The sequence below is a fragment of the Salvelinus namaycush genome, unplaced genomic scaffold (assembly GCF_016432855.1).
Source record: "Salvelinus namaycush isolate Seneca unplaced genomic scaffold, SaNama_1.0 Scaffold3626, whole genome shotgun sequence".
NCBI lineage: Eukaryota > Metazoa > Chordata > Actinopteri > Salmoniformes > Salmonidae > Salvelinus > Salvelinus namaycush.
In genome coordinates, this window is record NW_024060593.1 from 1 (window position 1) to 22,243 (window position 22,243).

A 22,243-nucleotide genomic window follows, 5' to 3' on the forward strand; every position below is an offset into this window, starting at 1 on the left:
ACCGTCCTGTAGGTTATCAGTCCAACCCTCTTCCTGGAGATCTACTGTCCTGTAGGTTATCAGTCCAACCCTCTTCCTGGAGATCTACCGTCCTGTAGGTTTATCAGTCCAACCCTCTTCCTGGAGATCTACCGTCCTGTAGGTTATCAGTCCCAACCCTCTTCCTGGAGATCTACTGTCCTGTAGGTTATCAGTCCAACCCTCTTCCTGGAGATCTACCGTCCTGTAGGTTATCAGCCAACCCTCTTCCTGGAGATCTACCGTCCTGTAGGTTATCAGTCCTACCCTCTTCCTGGAGATCTACTGTCCTGTAGGTTATCAGTCCAACCCTCTTCCTGGAGATCTACTGTCCTGTAGGTTATTAGTCCAACCTCTTCCTGGAGATCTACTGTCCTGTAGGTTATCAGTCCAACCCTCTTCCTGGATATCTACTGTCCTGTAGGTTATCAGTCCAACCATCTTCCTGGAGATCTACTGTCCTGTAGGTTTCAGTCCAACCTCTTCCTGGAGATCTACGTCCTGTAGGTATCAGTCCACCCCTCTTCCTGGAGATCACTGTCCTGTAGGTTTTCAGTCCAACCCTCTTCCTGGAGATCTACTGTCCTGTAGGTTATCAGTCCAACCCCTTCCTGAGATCTACTGTCCTGTAGGTTTTCAGTCCAACCCTCTTCCTGGAGATCTACTGTCCTGTAGGTTTTCAGTCCAACCCTCTTCCTGGAGATCTACTGTCCTGTAGGTTTTCAGTCCAACCCTCTTCCTGGAGATCTACTGTCCTGTAGGTTTTCAGTCCAACCCTCTTCCTGGAGATCTACCGTCCTGTAGGTTTTCAGTCCAACCCTCTTCCTGGAGATCTACTGTCCTGTAGGTTATCAGTCCAACCTGGAGATCTACTGTCCTGTAGGTTATCAGTCCAACCCTCTTCCTGGAGATCTACTGTCCTGTAGGTTTTCAGTCCAACCCTCTTCCTGGAGATCTACCGTCCTGTAGGTTTTCAGGCCAACCCTCTTCCTGGAGATCTACTGTCCTGTAGGTTATCAGTCCAACCCTCTTCCTGGTGATCTACTGTCCTGTAGGTTATCAGTCCAACCCTCTTCCTGGAGATCTACTGTCCTGTAGGTTATCAGTCCAACCCTCTTCCTGGTGATCTACTGTCCTGTAGGTTATCAGTCCAACCCTCTTCCTGGTGATCTACTGTCCTGTAGGTTATCAGTCCAACCCTCTTCCTGGAGATCTACTGTCCTGTAGGTTCAGTCCAACCCTCTTCCTGGAGATCTACTGTCCTGTGGGTTTTCAGTCCAACCCTCTTCCTGGAGATCTACTGTCCTGTAGGTTTTCAGTCCAACCCTCTTCCTGGAGATCTACTGTCCTGTGGGTTTTCAGTCCAACCCTCTTCCTGGAGATCTACTGTCCTGTAGGTTTTCAGTCCAACCCTAATTTAGCTAGTTAAGGTCTTGTTGAGCAGGTAATTAGTAGAATCAGGTGTGTTAAATTAGGGTTGGACTGAAAACCTACAGGACAGTAGATCTCCAGGAAGAGGGTTGGACTGAAAACCTACAGGACAGTAGATCTCCAGGAAGAGGGTTGGACTGAGAACCTACAGGACAGTAGATCCCCAGGAAGAGGGTTGGACTGAAAACCTACAGGACAGTAGATCTCCAGGAAGAGGGTTGGACTGAAAACCTACAGGACAGTAGATCTCCAGGAAGAGGGTTGGACTGTGAACCTACAGGACAGTAGATCTCCAGGAAGAGGGTTGAACTGAAAACCTACAGGACAGTAGATCTCCAGGAAGAGGGTTGGACTGAAAACCTACAGGACAGTAGATCTCCAGGAAGAGGGTTGGACTGAAAACCTACAGGACAGTAGATCTCCAGGAAGAGGGTTGGACTGATAACCTACAGGACAGTAGATCTCCAGGAAGAGGATTGGACTGTAAACCTACAGGACAGTAGATCTCCAGGAAGAGGGTTGGACTGAAAACCTACAGGACGGTAGATCTCCAGGAAGAGGGTTGGACTGAAAACCTACAGGACAGTAGATCTCCAGGAAGAGGGTTGGACTGATAACCTACAGGACAGTAGATCTTCAGGAAGAGGGTTGGACTGATAACCTACAGGACAGTAGATCTCCAGGAAGAGGGTTGGACTGAAAACCTACAGGACAGTAGATCTCCAGGAAGAGGGTTGGACTGAAAACCTACAGGACAGTAGATCTCCAGGAAGAGGGTTGGACTGAAAACCTACAGGACAGTAGATCTCCAGGAAGAGGGTTGGACTGAAAACCTACAGGACAGTAGATCTCCAGGAAGAGGGTTGGACTGAAAACCTACAGGACAGTAGATCTCCAGGAAGAGGATTGGACTGTAAACCTACAGGACGGTAGATCTCCAGGAAGAGGGTTGGACTGATAACCTACAGGACAGTAGATCTCCAGGAAGAGGGTTGGACTGAAAACCTACAGGACAGTAGATCTCCAGGAAGAGGGTTGGACTGAAAACCTACAGGACGGTAGATCTCCAGGAAGAGGGTTGGACTGATAACCTACAGGACGGTAGATCTCCAGGAAGAGGGTTGGACAGCCCTGATATAGGAAATAGTTAACAGTTGTGCACTATATTAGGAAACCGCGTGTCATTTGGGATGAAGCCTATACTCACTCAATGATACTGTACCTGGTATGTTTCACTGAACTAGGTCAATGACCTTAATTGATCAATGAACTACAAGGGAAGAATGAACACCTGCAGACAGACACCTGTCCCTGGAGGACTAGAGACATGAGACAGAGTAATGACTGACGGACACCTGTCCCTGGAGGACTAGAGACATGAGACAGAGTAATGACTGACAGACACCTGGAGGACTAGAGACATGAGACAGAGTAATGACTGACAGACACCTGGAGGACTAGAGACATGAGACAGAGTAATGACTGACGGACACCTGGAGGACTAGAGACATGAGACAGAGTAATGACTGACAGACACCTGGAGGACTAGAGACATGAGACAGAGTAATGACTGACAGACACCTGGAGGACTAGAGACATGAGACAGAGTAATGACTGACAGACACCTGGAGGACTAGAGACATGAGACAGAGTAATGACTGACAGACACCTGGAGGACTAGAGACATGAGACAGAGTAATGACTGACAGACACCTGGCCCTGGGGGACTAGAGACATGAGACAGAGTAATGACTGACAGACACCTGGAGGACTAGAGACATGAGACAGAGTAATGACTGACAGACACCTGGAGGACTAGAGACATGAGACAGAGTAATGACTGACAGACACCTGGATGACTAGAGACATGAGACAGAGTAATGACTGACAGACACCTGGAGGACTAGAGACATGAGACAGAGTAATGACTGACGGACACCTGGAGGACTAGAGACATGAGACAGAGTAATGACTGACAGACACCTGGAGGACTAGAGACATGAGACAGAGTAATGACTGACAGACACCTGGAGGACTAGAGACATGAGACAGAGTAATGACTGACAGACACCTGGAGGACTAGAGACATGAGACAGAGTAATGACTGACAGACACCTGGAGGACTAGAGACATGAGACAGAGTAATGACTGACAGACACCTGGAGGACTAGAGACATGAGACAGAGTAATGACTAACAGACACCTGGAGGACTAGAGACATGAGACAGAGTAATGACTGACGGACACCTGGAGGACTAGAGACATGAGACAGAGTAATGACTGACGGACACCTGGAGGACTAGAGACATGAGACAGAGTAATGACTGACGGACACCTGGAGGACTAGAGACATGAGACAGAGTAATGACTGACAGACACCTGGAGGACTAGAGACATGAGACAGAGTAATGACTGACAGACACCTGGAGGACTAGAGACATGAGACAGAGTAATGACTGACAGACACCTGGAGGACTAGAGACATGAGACAGAGTAATGACTGACAGACACCTGGAGGACTAGAGACATGAGACAGAATAATGACTGACAGACACCTGGCCCTGGAGGACTAGAGACATGAGACAGAGTAATGACTGACAGACACCTGGGGGACTAGAGACATGAGACAGAGTAATGACTGACAGACACCTGGAGGACTAGAGACATGAGACAGAGTAATGACTGACAGACACCTGGAGGACTAGAGACATGAGACAGAGTAATGACTGACAGACACCTGGAGGACTAGAGACACGAGACAGAGTAATGACTGACGGACACCTGGCCCTGGAGGACTAGAGACATGAGACAGAGTAATGACTGACAGACACCTGGAGGACTAGAGACATGAGACAGAGTAATGACAGACGTATCAACTTTACCTGTAGTCCTTCTTCAGGGTGGTCATGAGGTTGCCACAGCACTCGATGTACCTCTTCTGGATGTGCGGGTAGAGGCAGGAGCGCAGCGTCAGCTCAAATGTCTGACACGTCACCGACTCAGACGAACGGTCCACGATCACGTCACCGCCCGAGAACCTCTCGTGGAAGTCACTCTGCTCCAGGTACAGCCTGGAGGGGGGGGTTGGGAAGTAGGAGTTACCAGAGCTGGGGTTCTCTTTCTGGAGCCACCAAACAAGATAAAACTTTACATTATCAAGATATTCTAATTCAATGATAGTTTTTCCACTAATTGGTCTTTGGAACAACTTTTATTTATTTATTTTATATTTCATCTTTATTTAACCAGGTAGGCTAGTTGAGAACAAGTTCTCATTTACAACTGCAACCTGGCCAAGATAAAGCAAAGCAGTGAGACACAAACAACAACACAGAGTTACACATAAACGAACGTACAGTCAATAACACAATAGAAAAATCTATGTACAGTGTGTGTAAATGTAGAAGAGTAGGGAGGTAGGCAATAAATAGGCCATAGAGGCGAAATAATTACAATTTAGCATTAATACTGGAGTGATAGATGTGTAGATGATGATGTGCAAGTAGAGATACTGGGGTGCAAAAGAGCAAAAAAGTAAATAAAAACAATATGGGGATGAGGTAGGTAGATTGGGTGGGCTATTTACAGATGGACTATGTACAGCTGCAGCGATCGGTTAGCTGCTAAGATAGCTGATGCTTAGAGTTAGTGAGGGAGATATGAGTCTCCAGCTTCAGTGATCTTTGCAATTCGTTCCAGTCGTCGGCAGCAGAGAACTGGAAGGAAAGGCGGCCATAGGAAGTGTTGGCTTTGGGGGTGACCAGTGCGATATACCTGCTGGAGCGCGTGCTACGGGTGGTTGTTGCTATGGTGACCAGTGAGCTGAGATAAGGCGGGACTTTACCTAGCAGAGACTTATAGATGACCTGGAGCCAGTGGGTTTGGCGACGAGTATGAAGCGAGGGCCAGCCAACGAGAGCATACAGATCGCAGTGGTGGGTAATATATGGGGCTTTGGTGACAAAACGGATGGCACTGTGATAGACTACATCCAGTTTGCTGAGTAGAGTGTTGGGGGCTATTCTGTAAATGACATCACCGAAGTCAAGGATCGGTAGGATAGTCAGTTTTACGAGGGTATGTTTGGCAGCATGAGTGAAGGATGCTTTGTTGCGAAATAAGAAGCCAATTCTAGATTTAATTTTGGATTGGAGATGCTTAATGTGATTCTGGAAGGAGAGTTTACAGTCTAACCAGACACCTAGGTATTTGTAGTTGTCCACATATTCTAAGTCAGAACCGTCCAGAGTAGTGATGCTAGTTGGGCGGGAGGGTGCGGGCAGCAATCGGTTGAAGAGCATGCATTTAGTTTTACTAGCGTTTAAGAGCAGTTGGAGGCCACGGAAGGAGTGTTGTATGGCATTGAAGCTCGTTTGGAGGTTTGTTAGCACAGTGTCCAAAGAAGGGCCAGATGTATACAGAATGGTGTCGTCTGCATAGAGGTGGATCAGAGACTCACCAGCAGCAAGAGCGACATCATTGATATATACGGGGAAAAGAGTCGTCCCAAGAATTGAACCCTGTGACTCCCCCATAGAGACTGCCAGAGGTCTGGATAACAGGCCCTCCGATTTGACACACTGAACTCTATCTGAGAAGTAGTTGGTAAACCAGGCGAGGCAGTCATTTGAGAAGCCAAGGCTATTGAGTCTGCCGATAAGAATGTGGTGATTGACAGAGTGGAAAGCCTTTGCCAGGTCGATGAAGACGGCTGCACAGTACTATCTTATCGATGGCGGTTATGATATTGTTTAAGACCTTGAGCTTGGCTGAGGTTCACCCATGACCAGCTCGGAAACCAGATTGCATAGTGGAGAAGGTACGGTGGGATTCGAAATGGTCAGTGAACTGTTTATTAACGTGGCTTTTAAAGATTGAAGAAAGGCAGGACAGGATGGATATAGGTCTATAAAAGTTTGAGTCTAGAGTGTCTCCCCCTTTGAAGAGAGGGATGACCGAGGCAGCTTTCCAATCTTTGGGGATCTCAGATGATACGAAAGAGAGGTTTAATAGGCTAGTAATAGGGGTTGCAACAACTTCGGCGGATACTTTTAGAAAGAGAGGGTCCAGATTGTCTAGCCCAGCTGATTTGTAGGGATCCAGATTTTGCAGTTCTTTCAGAACATCAGCTGTCTGGATTTGGAGAAGCAGGGGACGGGGGGCTTGGGCAAGTTGCTGCAGGGGGTGTTGAAATGTTGACCGGGGTAGGGGTAGCCAGGTGGAAAGCATGGCCAGCCGTGGAAAAATGCTTATTGAAATTCTCAATTATCATGGATTTATCAGTGGTGACAGTATTTCCTAGCCTCAGTGCAGTGGGCAGCTGGGAGGAGGTACTCTTATTCTCCATGGACTTCATAGTGTTCCAGAACTTTTTGGAATTAGTGCTACAGGATGCAAATTTCTGTTTGAAAAAGCTAGCCTTTGCTTTCCTAACTGACTGAGTATATTGGTTCCTGACTTCCCTGAAAAGTTGCATATTGCGGGGGCTATTCGATGACAATGCAGAACGCCACAGGATGTTTTTGTGCTGGTCAAGGGCAGTCAAGTCTGGGGTGAACCAAGGACTATATCTGTTCTTAGTTCTACGTTTTTTTGAAAGGGGCATGCTTATTGAAGATGGAGAGGAACGCACTTTTGAAGAGCAGCCAGGCATCCTCTACTGACGGGATGAGGTCAATATCCTTCCAGGATGATATCTAAGAGGGTGCCCATGGTTACGGATTTAGGGTTGTACCTGGTAGGTTCCTTGATGATTTGTGTCAGATTGAGGGCATCTAGCTTAGATTGTAGGACAGCCGGGGTGTTAAGCATCTCCCAGTTTAGGTCACCTAACAGTATGAGCTCTGAAGGTAGATGGGGGGGCAATCAATTCACATATGGTGTCCAGGGCACAGCTGGGGGCTGAAGGGGGTCTATAACAAGCGGCAACGGCGAGAGACTTGTTTCTGGAAAGATGGATTTTTAAAAGTAGAAGCTCGAATTGTTTGGGCACAGACCTGGATAGTATGACAGAACTCTGCAGGCTCTCTCTGCAGTAGATTGCAACTCCGCCCCCTTTTGCAACTCCGCCCCCTTTGGCAGTTCTATCTTGTCGGAAGATGTTATAGTTAGGGATGGACATTTCAGGGTTTTTGGTGGCCTTCCTAAGCCAGGATTCAGACAAGGCTAGAACATGCGGGTCGGCAGAGTGTGCTAAAGCAGTGAATAAAACAAACTTAGGGAGAAGGCTTCTAATGTTAACATGCATGAAAGCAATGCTTTTACGGTTACAGAAGTCAACAAATGAGAGCGCCTGGGGAATGGGAGTGATGCTGGGGGCTGCAGGACCTGGGTTAACCTCTACATCACCAGAGGAACAGAGGAGGAGTAGGATAAGGGTACGGCTAAAGGCTAAAAGAACTGGTCGTCTAGTGCGTTCGGAACAGAGAGTAAAGGAGCAGGTTTCTGGGCGCGGAAGAATAGATTCAAGGTATAATGTACAGACCAAGGGTATGGTAGGATGTGAATACAGTGGAGGTAAACCATTGAGTGACGATGAGAGGTTTTGTCTCTAGAGGCACCATTTAAGCCAGTTGAGGTCACCTCATGTGTGGGGGGTGGAACAAAAGGGCTAGCTAAGGCATATTGAGCAGGGCTGGAGGCTCTACAGTGAAATAAGACAAAAATCACTAACCAAAACAGAAATAGACAAGGCATATTGACTTTAGGGAGAGGCATGTGTAGCCGAGTGGTCATAGGGTCCAGTGAGTACCTAGGCGAGCTGGAGGCACGGCGATTCAGACAACTAGCAGGCAGGGGCTAGCAGATGGGCCTCAGGAGGATGTCGCAACAGGAGAGTCTGTTGAAACCCCCTCAGACGGTTACGTCAGCAGACCAATCTTAATGGATCGGCGGGGCTCCGTGTCGGCAGCAAAGGGTCCAGGCCAATTGGCAAAAGAGGTATTGAAGCCCAGGGGTTGCTTGATGGAATCTCTTCGGCTAGCCGGGAGATGGGCCTAGTTCGAAGCCAGCTCCAGGCTAACTACTAGCTAGTAGCTAGTTAGCTGGCTAGCTTCTGAAGGGGGTTCCGGTTCAAAAGTGTAAAAATAGCAGATTCATACCACATTGGGTGAGGCGGGTTGCAGGAGAGTATGTTCAGTCCGTAGATGGAAAATGAGAAAAAAAAGAAAAACGATATATACAAGGGACGGGACAAGCCAATCAAAACAGACATCCCCACTGCTACACCATCTTGGATATTTTTGTCCCTACCCCACTCCGCCTCGGTCCCTACCCCGCTCCGCCTCGGTCCTAGTGTACTCTCTTCCACTCACCTGGCGAAGTTGATGGCCAGTAGAGGGTCATGTATGTCATCCATCTGTAGATGCTGAGCTACAATCGACTGCATCTTGATCAGGCTCTGCTTTGTGGCCTGTTGCTCGGTGACCGTATCCGCGGGGGAGTCGTCCCGGCAACGGAGGCGGGACTGAACAGACTCCAGGAAAAGAGTGTACAAGCTCTTCCTTTCTGCATCTAAAACACACAGAGAACATTAGGAACCCAAGCAGTAAGCATCTAAAACATACAGAGAACATTAGGAATCCAAGCAGTAAGCATCTACAACATATAGAGAACATTAGGAATCCAAGCAGTAAGCATCTACAACATATAGAGAACATTAGGAATCCAAGCAGTAAGCATCTACAACATATAGAGAACATTAGGAATCCAAGCAGTAAGCATCTACAACATATAGAGAACATTAGGAATCCAAGCAGTAAGCATCTAAAACATAGAGAACATTAGGAATCCAAGCAGTAAGCATCTACAACATATAGAGAACATTAGGAATCCAAGCAGTAAGCATCTAAAACATAGAGAACATTAGGAATCCAAGCAGTAAGCATCTACAACATATAGAGAACATTAGGAATCCAAGCAGTAAGCATCTAAAACATAGAGAACATTAGGAATCCAAGCAGTAAGCATCTAAACATATAGAGATCATTAGGAATCCAAGCAGTAAGCATCTACAACATATAGAGAACATTAGGAATCCAAGCAGTAAGCATCTAAAACATAGAGAACATTAGGAATCCAAGCAGTAAGCATCTACAACATATAGAGAACATTAGGAATCCAAGCAGTAAGCATCTACAACATATAGAGAACATTAGGAATCCAAGCAGTAAGCATCTAAAACATAGAGAACATTAGGAATCCAAGCAGTAAGCATCTACAACATATAGAGAACATTAGGAATCCAAGCAGTAAGCATCTAAACATATAGAGAACATTAGGAATCCAAGCAGTAAGCATCTAAACATATAGAGAACATTAGGAATCCAAGCAGTAAGCATCTACAACATATAGAGAACATTAGGAATCCAAGCAGTAAGCATCTAAACATATAGAGAACATTAGGAATCCAAGCAGTAAGCATCTACAACATATAGAGAACATTAGGAATCCAAGCAGTAAGCATCTACAACATATAGAGAACATTAGGAATCCAAGCAGTAAGCATCTAAACATATAGAGAACATTAGGAATCCAAGCAGTAAGCATCTACAACATATAGAGAACATTAGGAATCCAAGCAGTAAGCATCTAAACATATAGAGAACATTAGGAATCCAAGCAGTAAGCATCTACAACATATAGAGAACATTAGGAATCCAAGCAGTAAGCATCTACAACATATAGAGAACATTAGGAACCCAAGCAGTAAGCATCTACAACATATAGAGAACATTAGGAACCCAAGCAGTAAGCAGGTGTTTTGTACCATATGGCCATACTTCGCTTGATTATAGCTCAAGGCTCAGGGATGAGATAGGAACACAATCTTACGGTTCCAAAATAATGTATATTCTGAAAAACACAAACCGTTTGCTCTCGGTAGTTGAGCAAATAACCAGGCATAAGCAGTACTCAAACACATCTCTCTGTACCACACTCTGCACTAGAAACACTAGCCTGGTGACCAATTACAGACCAGCTAAACACCAGCTAAAGATGAACTACAGACCAGCAACAGACCAGCTAAAGGTGAACTACAGACCAGCAACAGACCAGCTAAAGGTGAACTACAGACCAGCAACAGACCAGCTAAAGATGAACTACAGACCAGCTAAAGGTGAACTACAGACCAGCTAAAGGTGAACTACAGACCAGCAACAGACCAGCTAGATGAACTACAGACCAGCAACAGACCAGCTACAGATGAACTACAGACCAGCAACAGACCAGCTACAGATGAACTACAGACCAGCTAAAGGTGAACTACAGACCAGCAACAGACCAGCTAAAGGTGAACTACAGACCAGCAACAGACCAGCTAAAGGTGAACTACAGACCAGCAACAGACCAGCTAAAGGTGAACTACAGACCAGCAACAGAACAGCTACAGATGAACTACAGACCAGCAACAGACCAGCTAAAGATGAACTACAGAACAGCTAAAGATGAACTACAGACCAGCTACAGATGAACTACAGACCAGCTACAGATGAACTACAGACCAACACTGACCTCTAGTGGAGCCATCGGTCTGCTCAGCCTCTGTACAGTCCAGGTTCTTGAGGAGCTGCATGCTCTTCCCAGCCATGATGATCTGTTTGAGTACCGGCTTGAGGAAGGAGACCATGGTGAGCTGAGACCTAGATCCCTGCTCCCCTCCGCTGCTCCCGCTGGCCGCGTCACTCAGCTTCTCCTCGCTCTCCACCGTCTCTGAGATACTGTACAAGGTGTAGGTGGCGTACCAGAAGTCTCTGTGATTCACTGGTACGTCCTTGTTCCTGGGTTGGGAGATACAGACAAGGTAGGGGTCAGGACCAAAGATGTATATATACACACTAGATGACTGATATAGGGGGCGCTGTGTAGAAGCCAACACGCCTCCATCTTGGTACCCCTCCACACCTCCATCTTGGTACTCCCCCCACGCCTCCATCTTGGTACTCCCCCCACGCCTCCATCTTGGTACCCTCCCACGCCTCCATCTTGGTACCCCTCCACACCTCCATCTTGGTACCCCCCCACGCCTCCATCTTGGTACCCCCCCACGCCTCCATCTTGGTACCCCCCCACGCCTCCATCTTGGTACCCCCCCACGCCTCCATCTTGGTACCCCCCCACGCCTCCATCTTGGTACCCCCCCACGCCTCCATCTTGGTACTCCCTCCACACCTCCATCTTGGTACTCCCTCCACACCTCCATCTTGGTACCCCCCCACGCCTCCATCTTGGTACCCCCCCACTTTCTTAATGTCTACATTAATTTATTGCCATGTTAAATTATATTACAGACACCTTAATGCATACTGTACATTATACTATGGTGAGTTTTATATAAAAATCTATTCAATTCAGATTTTGAATTTGGCATGACATCCTTGTATGTAGCAATGTCACATGGATATTTTAATTTTGAAAAAGCCTTTTCAGTCTATTTTTATATATTTTTTTCAAGTATCAACTAACAAACATATAATAAGTCTCTAAAATAGCACCCTATTCCCTGTAGTGCCCTATTCCCTATGGGCTCTGGTCTATAGTAGTGCCCTATTCCCTATGGGCTCTGGTCTATAGTAGTGCCCTATTCCCTATGGGCTCTGGTCTATAGTAGTGCACTATTCCCTATGGGCTCTGGTCTATAGTAGTGCCCTATTCCCTATGGGCTCTGGTCTATAGTAGTGCACTATTCCCTATGGGCTCTGGTCTAAAGTAGTGCCCTATTCCCTATGGTCTCTGGTCTAAAGTAGTGCCCTATTCCCTATGGGCTCTGGTCAAAAGTAGTGCCCTATTCCCTATGGGCTCTGGTCAAAAGTAGTGCCCTATTCCCTATGGGCTCTGGTCTAAAGTAGTGCCCTATTCCCTATGGTCTCTGGTCTAAAGTAGTGCACTATTCCCTATGGTCTCTGGTCTATAGTAGTGCCCTATTCCCTATGGGCTCTGGTCTATAGTAGTGCCCTATTCCCTATGGGCTCTGGTCTATAGTAGTGCCCTATTCCCTATGGGCTCTGGTCTATAGTAGTGCACTATTCCCTATGGTCTCTGGTCTATAGTAGTGCACTATTCCCTATGGGCTCTGGTCTATAGTAGTGCCCTATTCCCTATGGGCTCTGGTCTATAGTAGTGCCCTATTCCCTATGGTCTGTGGTCTAAAGTAGTGCCCTATTCCCTATGGGCTCTGGTCTATAGTAGTGCACTATTCCCTATGGTCTGTGGTCTATAGTAGTGCACTATTCCCTATGGGCTCTGGTCTATAGTAGTGCCCTATTCCCTATGGGCTCTGGTCTATAGTAGTGCCCTATTCCCTATGGGCTCTGGTCTATAGTAGTGCACTATTCCCTATGGTCTCTGGTCTAAAGTAGTGCCCTATTCCCTATGGGCTCTGGTCTAAAGTAGTGCCCTATTCCCTATGGGCTCTGGTCAAAAGTAGTGCCCTATTCCCTATGGGCTCTGGTCAAAAGTAGTGCCCTATTCCCTATGGGCTCTGGTCAAAAGTAGTGCCCTATTCCCTATGGTCTCTGGTCTATAGTAGTGCCCTATTCCCTATGGGCTCTGGTCTATAGTAGTGCACTATTCCCTATGGGCTCTGGTCTATAGTAGTGCCCTATTCCCTATGGGCTCTGGTCTATAGTAGTGCCCTATTCCCTATGGTCTCTGGTCTATAGTAGTGCACTATTCCCTATGGGCTCTGGTCTATAGTAGTGCCCTATTCCCTATGGGCTCTGGTCTAAAGTAGTGCACTATTCCCTATGGTCTCTGGTCTAAAGTAGTGCACTATTCCCTATGGTCTCTGGTCTAAAGTAGTGCACTATTCCCTATGGTCTCTGGTCTATAGTAGTGCACTATTCCCTATGGGCTCTGGTCTAAAGTAGTGCCCTATTCCCTATGGGCTCTGGTCTAAAGTAGTGCCCTATTCCCTATGGGCCCTGGTCTAAAGTAGTGCCCTATTCCCTATGGGCCCTGGTCTAAAGTAGTGCCCTATTCCCTATGGGCTCTGGTCTAAAGTAGTGCCCTATTCCCTATGGGCTCTGGTCTAAAGTAGTGCACTATTCCCTATGGTCTCTGGTCTATAGTAGTGCCCTATTCCCTATGGGCTCTGGTCTAAAGTAGTGCCCTATTCCCTATGGTCTCTGGTCTAAAGTAGTGCCCTATTCCCTATGGGCTCTGGTCTATAGTAGTGCACTATATAGGGAATAGGGCTCTGGTCTATAGTAGTGCACTATATAGGGAATAGGGTGCCATTTGGAAAGCATGGTTAGTTCTAGTTGGCAGATGACACCCGACACTGTCAGGACATGTAAAGAGAGGCTTCATCAACGGCCCAGGTACCCTGAGGAGTGCCTACGTACGTTCATGATATGACGAGACGCTAGGCTTGTTCCATACCTCTGAATGATGAACTCTTTAGCGGGGTCAAACAGGTGACCATGAACGATCCATTCATCCACTATCTCCAGGTACGGTCTGACTGTCTCTGTCCACAGAGAGAATAACAGAGCCACCTAGGTCAGAGGTCAGGGTCGTTAGACAGTTACACCTGGCTGTTTGGAGTCCATTAACTCTCACTCAAAGCTATGCACAAAACAAAACACACTCACAGACGCGGTCACAGACACGGTCACGGTCACAGACACGGTCACGGTCACAGACACGGTCACGGTCACAGTCACGGTCACAGTCACGGTCACAGTCACGGTCACAGACACGGTCACAGACACGGTCACAGACACGGTCACGGTCACAGACACGGTCACGGTCACAGACACGGTCACGGTCACAGACACGGTCACGGTCACAGACACGGTCACAGACACGGTCACGGTCACAGACACGGTCACGGTCACAGTCACGGTCACAGTCACAGTCACAGTCACGGTCACAGTCACGGTCACAGACACGGTCACAGACACGGTCACAGACACGGTCACAGACACGGTCACAGACACGGTCACGGTCACAGTCACGGTCACAGACACGGTCACAGACACGGTCACAGACACGGTCACGGACACGGTCACGGTCACGGTCACAGACACGGTCACGGTCACAGACACGGTCACGGTCACAGACACGGTCACGGTCACAGACACGGTCACGGTCACAGACACGGTCACGGTCACAGACACGGTCACAGACACGGTCACAGACACGGTCACGGTCACAGACACGGTCACGGTCACGGTCACGGTCACAGACACGGTCACAGACACGGTCACGGTCACGGTCACAGACACGGTCACAGACACGGTCACAGACACGGTCACGGTCACAGACACGGTCACGGTCACAGACACGGTCACAGACACGGTCACGGTCACAGACACGGTCACAGACACGGTCACGGTCACAGTCACGGTCACAGACACGGTCACGGTCACAGACACGGTCACGGTCACAGACACGGTCACAGACACGGTCACGGTCACACATGTAAACACAACCACTCACGGCCTGTTGGGATGCCTCTCCCACGCTGTCGTACTCTATGATAGCCTTGTAGAGTGTGTTGAGCAGGTGTGAGGCCCGCACCACGTTAGGGGTCTCAGAGGGGACCTCTGCCACACCCGTACAGAACACCTTGTGGAGCACCTTGATCTGGGCCAGGTGAGGGCTCAGTCTGTCCAGCACCCCCGCCAGGGTCACCGTCTCATCTACAGAGGTTAGAACAGGGTCACCGTCTCATCTAGAGGTTATAACAGGGTCCCCGTCTCATCTACAGAGGTTATAACAGGGTCACCGTCTCATCTAGAGGTTATAACAGGGTCACAGTCTCATCTAGAGAGGTTATAACAGGGTCACCGTCTCATCTACAGAGGTTATAACAGGGTCACCGTCTCATCTAGAGGTTATAACAGGGTCACCGTCTCATCTAGAGGTTATAACAGGGTCACCGTCTCATCTAGAGGTTATAACAGGGTCCCCGTCTCATCTACAGAGGTTATAACAGGGTCACCGTCTCATCTAGAGAGGTTATAACAGGGTCACCGTCTCATCTAGAGAGGTTATAACAGGGTCACCGTCTCATCTACAGAGGTTATAACAGGGTCCCCGTCTCATCTAGAGGTTATAACAGGGTCCCCGTCTCATCTACAGAGGTTATAACAGGGTCACCGTCTCATCTAGAGAGGTTATAACAGGGTCACCGTCTCATCTACAGAGGTTATAACAGGGTCACCGTCTCATCTACAGAGGTTAGAACAGGGTCACCGTCTCATCTAGAGGTTATAACAGGGTCACAGTCTCATCTAGAGAGGTTATAACAGGGTCACCGTCTCATCTACAGAGGTTATAACAGGGTCACCGTCTCATCTACAGAGGTTATAACAGGGTCACCGTCTCATCTACAGAGGTTATAACAGGGTCACCGTCTCATCTAGAGGTTATAACAGGGTCACCGTCTCATCTAGAGGTTATAACAGGGTCACCGTCTCATCTAGAGGTTATAACAGGGTCACCGTCTCATCTAGAGGTTATAACAGGGTCACCGTCTCATCTACAGAGGTTATAACAGGGTCACCGTCTCATCTACAGAGGTTATAACAGGGTCACCGTCTCATCTACAGAGGTTATAACAGGGTCACCGTCTCATCTACAGAGGTTATAACAGGGTCACAGTCTCATCTAGAGAGGTTATAACAGGGTCACCGTCTCATCTAGAGGTTATAACAGGGTCACCGTCTCATCTAGAGGTTATAACAGGGTCACCGTCTCATCTACAGAGGTTATAACAGGGTCACCGTCTCATCTACAGAGGTTATAACAGGGTCACCGTCTCATCTAGAGAGGTTATAACAGGGTCACCGTCTCATCTACAGAGGTTATAACAGGGTCACCGTCTCATCTACAGAGGTTATAACAGGGTCACAGTCTCATCTAGAGGTTATAACAGGGTCACCGTCTCATCTAGAGGTTATAACAGGGTCACCGTCATCTAGATGTTATAACAGGGTCACCGTCTCATCTAGACGTTATAACAGGGTCACCGTCTCATCTACAGAGAGGTTATAACAGGGTCACTGTCTCATCTACAGAGGTTATAACAGGGTCACCGTCTCATCTAGAGGTTATAACAGGGTCACCGTCTCATCTAGAGGTTATAACAGGGTCACCGTCTCATCTACAGAGGTTATAACAGGGTCACCGTCTCATCTACAGAGGTTATAACAGGGTCACCGTCTCATCTACAGAGGTTATAACAGGGTCACCGTCTCATCTAGAGGTTATAACAGGGTCACCGTCTCATCTACAGAGGTTATAACAGGGTCACCGTCTCATCTACAGAGGTTAGAACAGGGTCACCGTCTCATCTACAGAGGTTATAACAGGGTTACCGTCTCATCTAGAGGTTATAACAGGGTCACTGTCTCATCTACAGAGGTTATAACAGTGTCACAGTCTCATCTAGAGAGGTTATAACAGGGTCACCGTCTCATCTACAGAGGTTATAACAGGGTCACCGTCTCATCTACAGAGGTTAGAACAGGGTCACCGTCTCATCTACAGAGGTTAGAACAGGGTCACCGTCTCATCTACAGAGGTTAGAACAGGGTCACCGTCTCATCTAGAGGTTATAACAGGGTCACAGTCTCATCTAGAGGTTATAACAGGGTCACCGTCTCATCTAGAGGTTATAACAGGGTCACCGTCTCATCTAGAGGTTATAACAGGGTCACCGTCTCATCTACAGAGGTTATAACAGGGTCACAGTCTCATCTAGAGAGGTTATAACAGGGTCACCGTCTCATCTACAGAGGTTATAACAGGGTCACCGTCTCATCTACAGAGGTTAGAACAGGGTCACCGTCTCATCTACAGAGGTTATAACAGGGTCACCGTCTCATCTAGAGGTTATAACAGGGTCACCGTCTCATCTAGAGGTTATAACAGGGTCACCGTCTCATCTAGAGGTTATAACAGGGTCACCGTCTCATCTAGAGGTTATAACAGGGTCACCGTCTCATCTACAGAGGTTATAACAGGGTCACCGTCTCATCTACAGAGGTTAGAACAGGGTCACCGTCTCATCTACAGAGGTTATAACAGGGTCACCGTCTCATCTACAGAGGTTATAACAGGGTCACCGTCTCATCTACAGAGGTTATAACAGGGTCACCGTCTCATCTACAGAGGTTATAACAGGGTCACAGTCTCATCTACAGAGGTTATAACAGGGTCACCGTCTCATCTACAAAGGTTATAACAGGGTCACCGTCTCATCTACAGAGGTTATAACAGGGTCACAGTCTCATCTAGAGGTTATAACAGGGTCACCGTCTCATCTACAGAGGTTATAACAGGGTCACCGTCTCATCTACAGAGGTTATAACAGGGTCACCGTCTCATCTAGAGGTTATAACAGGGTCAGTCTCATCTAGAGGTTATAACAGGGTCACCGTCTCATCTACAGAGGTTATAACAGGGTCCCCGTCTCATCTAGAGGTTATAACAGGGTCCCCGTCTCATCTAGAGGTTATAACAGGGTCACCGTCTCATCTAGAGGTTATAACAGGGTCACCGTCTCATCTAGAGGTTATAACAGGGTCACCGTCTCATCTACAGAGGTTATAACAGGGTCACCGTCTCATCTACAGAGGTTATAACAGGGTCACCGTCTCATCTACAGAGGTTATAACAGGGTCACCGTCTCATCTAGAGGTTATAACAGGGTCACCGTCTCATCTAGACATTATAACAGGGTCACCGTCTCATCTACAGAGGTTATAACAGGGTCCCCGTCTCATCTAGAGGTTATAACAGGGTCACCGTCTCATCTAGAGGTTATAACAGGGTCACCGTCTCATCTAGACGTTATAACAGGGTCACCGTCTCATCTAGAGGTTATAACAGGGTCACCGTCTCATCTAGATGTTATAACAGGGTCACCGTCTCATCTAGACGTTATAACAGGGTCACTGTCTCATCTAGAGGTTATAACAGGGTCACCGTCTCATCTACAGAGGTTATAACAGGGTCCCCGTCTCATCTAGAGGTTATAACAGGGTCACCGTCTCATCTAGAGGTTATAACAGGGTCCCCGTCTCATCTACAGAGGTTATAACAGGGTCACCGTCTCATCTAGAGGTTATAACAGGGTCCCCGTCTCATCTACAGAGGTTATAACAGGGTCACCGTCTCATCTACAGAGGTTATAACAGGGTCACCGTCTCATCTACAGAGGTTATAACAGGGTCACCGTCTCATCTACAGAGGTTATAACAGGGTCCCCGTCTCATCTACAGAGGTTATAACAGGGTCACAGTCTCATCTACAGAGGTTATAACAGGGTCACCGTCTCATCTACAGAGGTTATAACAGGGTCCCCGTCTCATCTACAGAGGTTATAACAGGGTCATCGTCTCATCTACAGAGGTTATAACAGGGTCATCGTCTCATCTACAGAGGTTAGAACAGGGTCACCGTCTCATCTAGAGGTTATAACAGGGTCACCGTCTCATCTAGAGGTTATAACAGGGTCACCGTCTCATCTAGAGGTTATAACAGGGTCACCGTCTCATCTAGAGGTTATAACAGGGTCACCGTCTCATCTAGAGGTTATAACAGGGTCACCGTCTCATCTAGAGGTTATAACAGGGTCACCGTCTCATCTACAGAGGTTATAACAGGGTCACCGTCTCATCTACAGAGGTTAGAACAGGGTCACCGTCTCATCTAGAGGTTATAACAGGGTCCCCATCTCATCTACAGAGGTTATAACAGGGTCACCGTCTCATCTAGAGGTTATAACAGGGTCACCGTCTCATCTACAGAGGTTATAACAGGGTCACCGTCTCATCTAGAGGTTATAACAGGGTCACCGTCTCATCTACAGAGACGTTATAACAGGTTATAACAGTGTCACCTCCGACTACGACATGGCAGTTGGCAGAACTTTGCAACTCTAATAACAGTATACATCAGATAAAAGCCACAGGATAAACTAATGAACGTATAACGACGAAAGGTAAACCTGCCTTTGCCTATGAGGTCTCTCTCTATGGTGGTGAGCTCCTGTTTGAAGGAGGTGAAGTATTTGTAGAGAGCCCAGACGAAAGCCTGGTACGTCCTGAAGGGAGGCTCGGTCCTCTGCTTAGAGGAGTAGGAGCCTGGAGGGCAGGGCTCCGTGTTGTGACCCGTTACCTCGTCTATAAAACTCTGCAGCCGGAACACTGCCTGGCCATAGACTGCTATGTGCTCCAACACCGACCGTAGGCAGTTCTAGCAGGGAGAGAGACCGAGAGAGAAGAGAGAGGAGAGAGAGATGAGAAAAGGAGAGAGACAGAGAGAGAGGAGAAAGAAGAGAGAGAAGAGAGAGGAGAAAGAGGAGAAAGAGGAGAAAGAGGAGAAAGAGGAGAAAGAGGAGAAAGAGGAGAGAGAGGAGAGAGAGGAGAGAGAGGAGAGAGAGGAGAGAGACAGAGAGAGGAGAGAGAGGAGAGAGAGGAGAGACATGAGACAGGAGAGAGAGGAGAGACATGAGAGACAGGAGAGAGGAGAGACAGGAGAGAGAGGAGAGAGAGAGGAGAGACAGGAGAGACAGGAGAGAGAGGAGAGACAGGAGAGAGAGGAGAGAGAGGAGAGAGACAGAGACAGGAGAGAGAGGAGAGACATGAGAGACAGGAGAGAGAGGAGAGACAGGAGAGAGAGGAGAGAGGAGAGACAGGAGAGAGAGGAGAGAGAGAGGAGAGACAGGAGAGACAGGAGAGAGAGGAGAGACAGGAGAGAGAGGAGAGAGAGACAGAGAGAGACAGAGAGAGGAGAGAGAGGAGAGACATGAGACAGGAGAGAGAGGAGAGACATGAGAGACAGGAGAGAGGAGAGACAGGAGAGACAGGAGAGAGGAGAGACAGGAGAGACAGGAGAGACAGGAGAGAGAGGAGAGACAGGAGAGAGAGGAGAGAGAGGAGAGAGACAGAGAGAGGAGAGAGAGGAGAGAGAGGAGAGACATGAGACAGGAGAGAGAGGAGAGACAGGAGAGACAGGAGAGAGGAGAGACAGGAGAGAGAGAGGAGAGACAGGAGAGAGAGGAGAGACAGGAGAGACAGGAGAGAGAGGAGAGAGAGGAAAGACAGGAGAGAGAGGAGAGAGAGGAGAGAGAGGAGAGAGAGGAGAGAGAGGAGAGAGAGGAGAGAGAGGAGAGAGAGGAGAGACATGAGACAGGAGAGAGAGGAGAGACATGAGAGACAGGAGAGAGGAGAGACAGGAGAGAGAGGAGAGAGAGAGGAGAGACAGGAGAGACAGGAGAGAGAGGAGAGACAGGAGAGAGAGGAGAGAGAGGAGAGAGACAGAGACAGGAGAGAGAGGAGAGACATGAGAGACAGGAGAGAGAGGAGAGACAGGAGAGAGAGGAGAGAGGAGAGACAGGAGAGAGAGGAGAGAGAGAGGAGAGACAGGAGAGACAGGAGAGAGAGGAGAGACAGGAGAGAGAGGAGAGAGAGACAGAGAGAGACAGAGAGAGGAGAGAGAGGAGAGACATGAGACAGGAGAGAGAGGAGAGACATGAGAGACAGGAGAGAGGAGAGACAGGAGAGAGAGGAGAGAGAGAGGAGAGACAGGAGAGACAGGAGAGAGAGGAGAGACAGGAGAGACAGGAGAGAGAGGAGAGAGAGGAAAGACAGGAGAGAGAGGAGAGAGAGGAGAGAGAGGAGAGAGAGGAGAGACAGGAGAGACAGGAGAGACAGGAGAGACAGGAGAGAGAGGAGAGAGAGGAGAGACAGGAGAGACAGGAGAGAGACAGGAGAAAAAGAGAGACAGAGAGAGAGGAGAAAGAGGAGAGAGACAGGAGAAAAAGAGAGACAGAGAGAGAGGAGAAAAAGAGAGAGGAGAGAGAGATGGGGTTAGACAGAGAACTCCAATGTTAGAGACCAATTTGTTCCAGATTGTTAATATGATTAGACTGTAGTCTTACGTTCGTCAGGTGAGTGACCACCACATCATTCCTGACCACCACTTTCCCATCCTGATGCTGGAATATAAAGTGTTTCTTCACCCCAGAGAGCAGCCTGGGGACAAACAATCATGGATCAATTACAGCCCTAAAAGAGACTTTCCGGAAGACTTGCATCGTTTTTAACCAGTAGCTCTGAACGTAGCGCTCAAGAGCCACAACGGGAGTACGACATCATATCTGTGCAGCACGTCATTGGCTCCCTCTTTCTCTGCTGCGCGTGCATCTTGCCTACTGTCACTCAAATGGCGAGGAGCTGAAGCTCATTGGCTGGAACTCGCATTGCTAGGGGGCTGGCGTACGAGGGGAAAGCGGTACTGCACAGCTTCCACAAAACAGTCACTTTCAAACTGAGTATTCCTTTGCTAATTGAGGTAAAACCGTAATTCCGCATGTATGAACTACACATTGATAGATCCAGCCCAAAGCGTAAGGTTTAAAAAATATATACTTAAGTAGAAGCTAAAGTTCTGGAGCCAGGGCTACACGCATTTGCGACTAAAAATAGATGGTGTACGAACTGCGATTGAAGTGCTGAACGATGAATTTTTAGAAGCACACAGGCATAGAAGTATAATTTTACCTGCCAGTCCACTGCAGTGTGACGGTCCTTGTGTTTCCTGGCTATTTATATATTTATATAGTATTGTACAGACACCTGATCCAAAGGGACTTCTCAAACATGGCAGAAAGCTAACACGAGATGATGCCCCATCACTTGATTCATTCAGCCACTTACTTAGCAACTTAAACATAAGGGGTCGTGTTAATACATTCTGCGTTAATTCAAGCAGGAAATAAAGGAAACGCATAACAAATATCTTACCGAGTTTAGTAAACACAGATCTTAAAAAGCTT

The 22,243-nt window shown here is 47.9% G+C and overlaps 1 protein-coding gene across 1 annotated transcript; it reads right to left on the reverse strand.

Annotated features, from left to right (window-relative positions):
* Nucleotides 1–4,312: 4,312 nt before the first annotated feature.
* On the reverse strand, nucleotides 4,313–21,440 carry LOC120040562 (gamma-tubulin complex component 5-like; the record flags this gene model as incomplete). The annotated part of the gene is made up of 7 exons (XM_038985658.1): nucleotides 4,313–4,520; nucleotides 8,763–8,961; nucleotides 10,963–11,228; nucleotides 13,831–13,946; nucleotides 14,893–15,095; nucleotides 19,416–19,659; nucleotides 21,347–21,440. Coding segments are annotated over 7 exons (1,315 nt in total), but the record flags the coding sequence as incomplete, so codon positions are not given.
* Nucleotides 21,441–22,243: the final 803 nt, after the last annotated feature.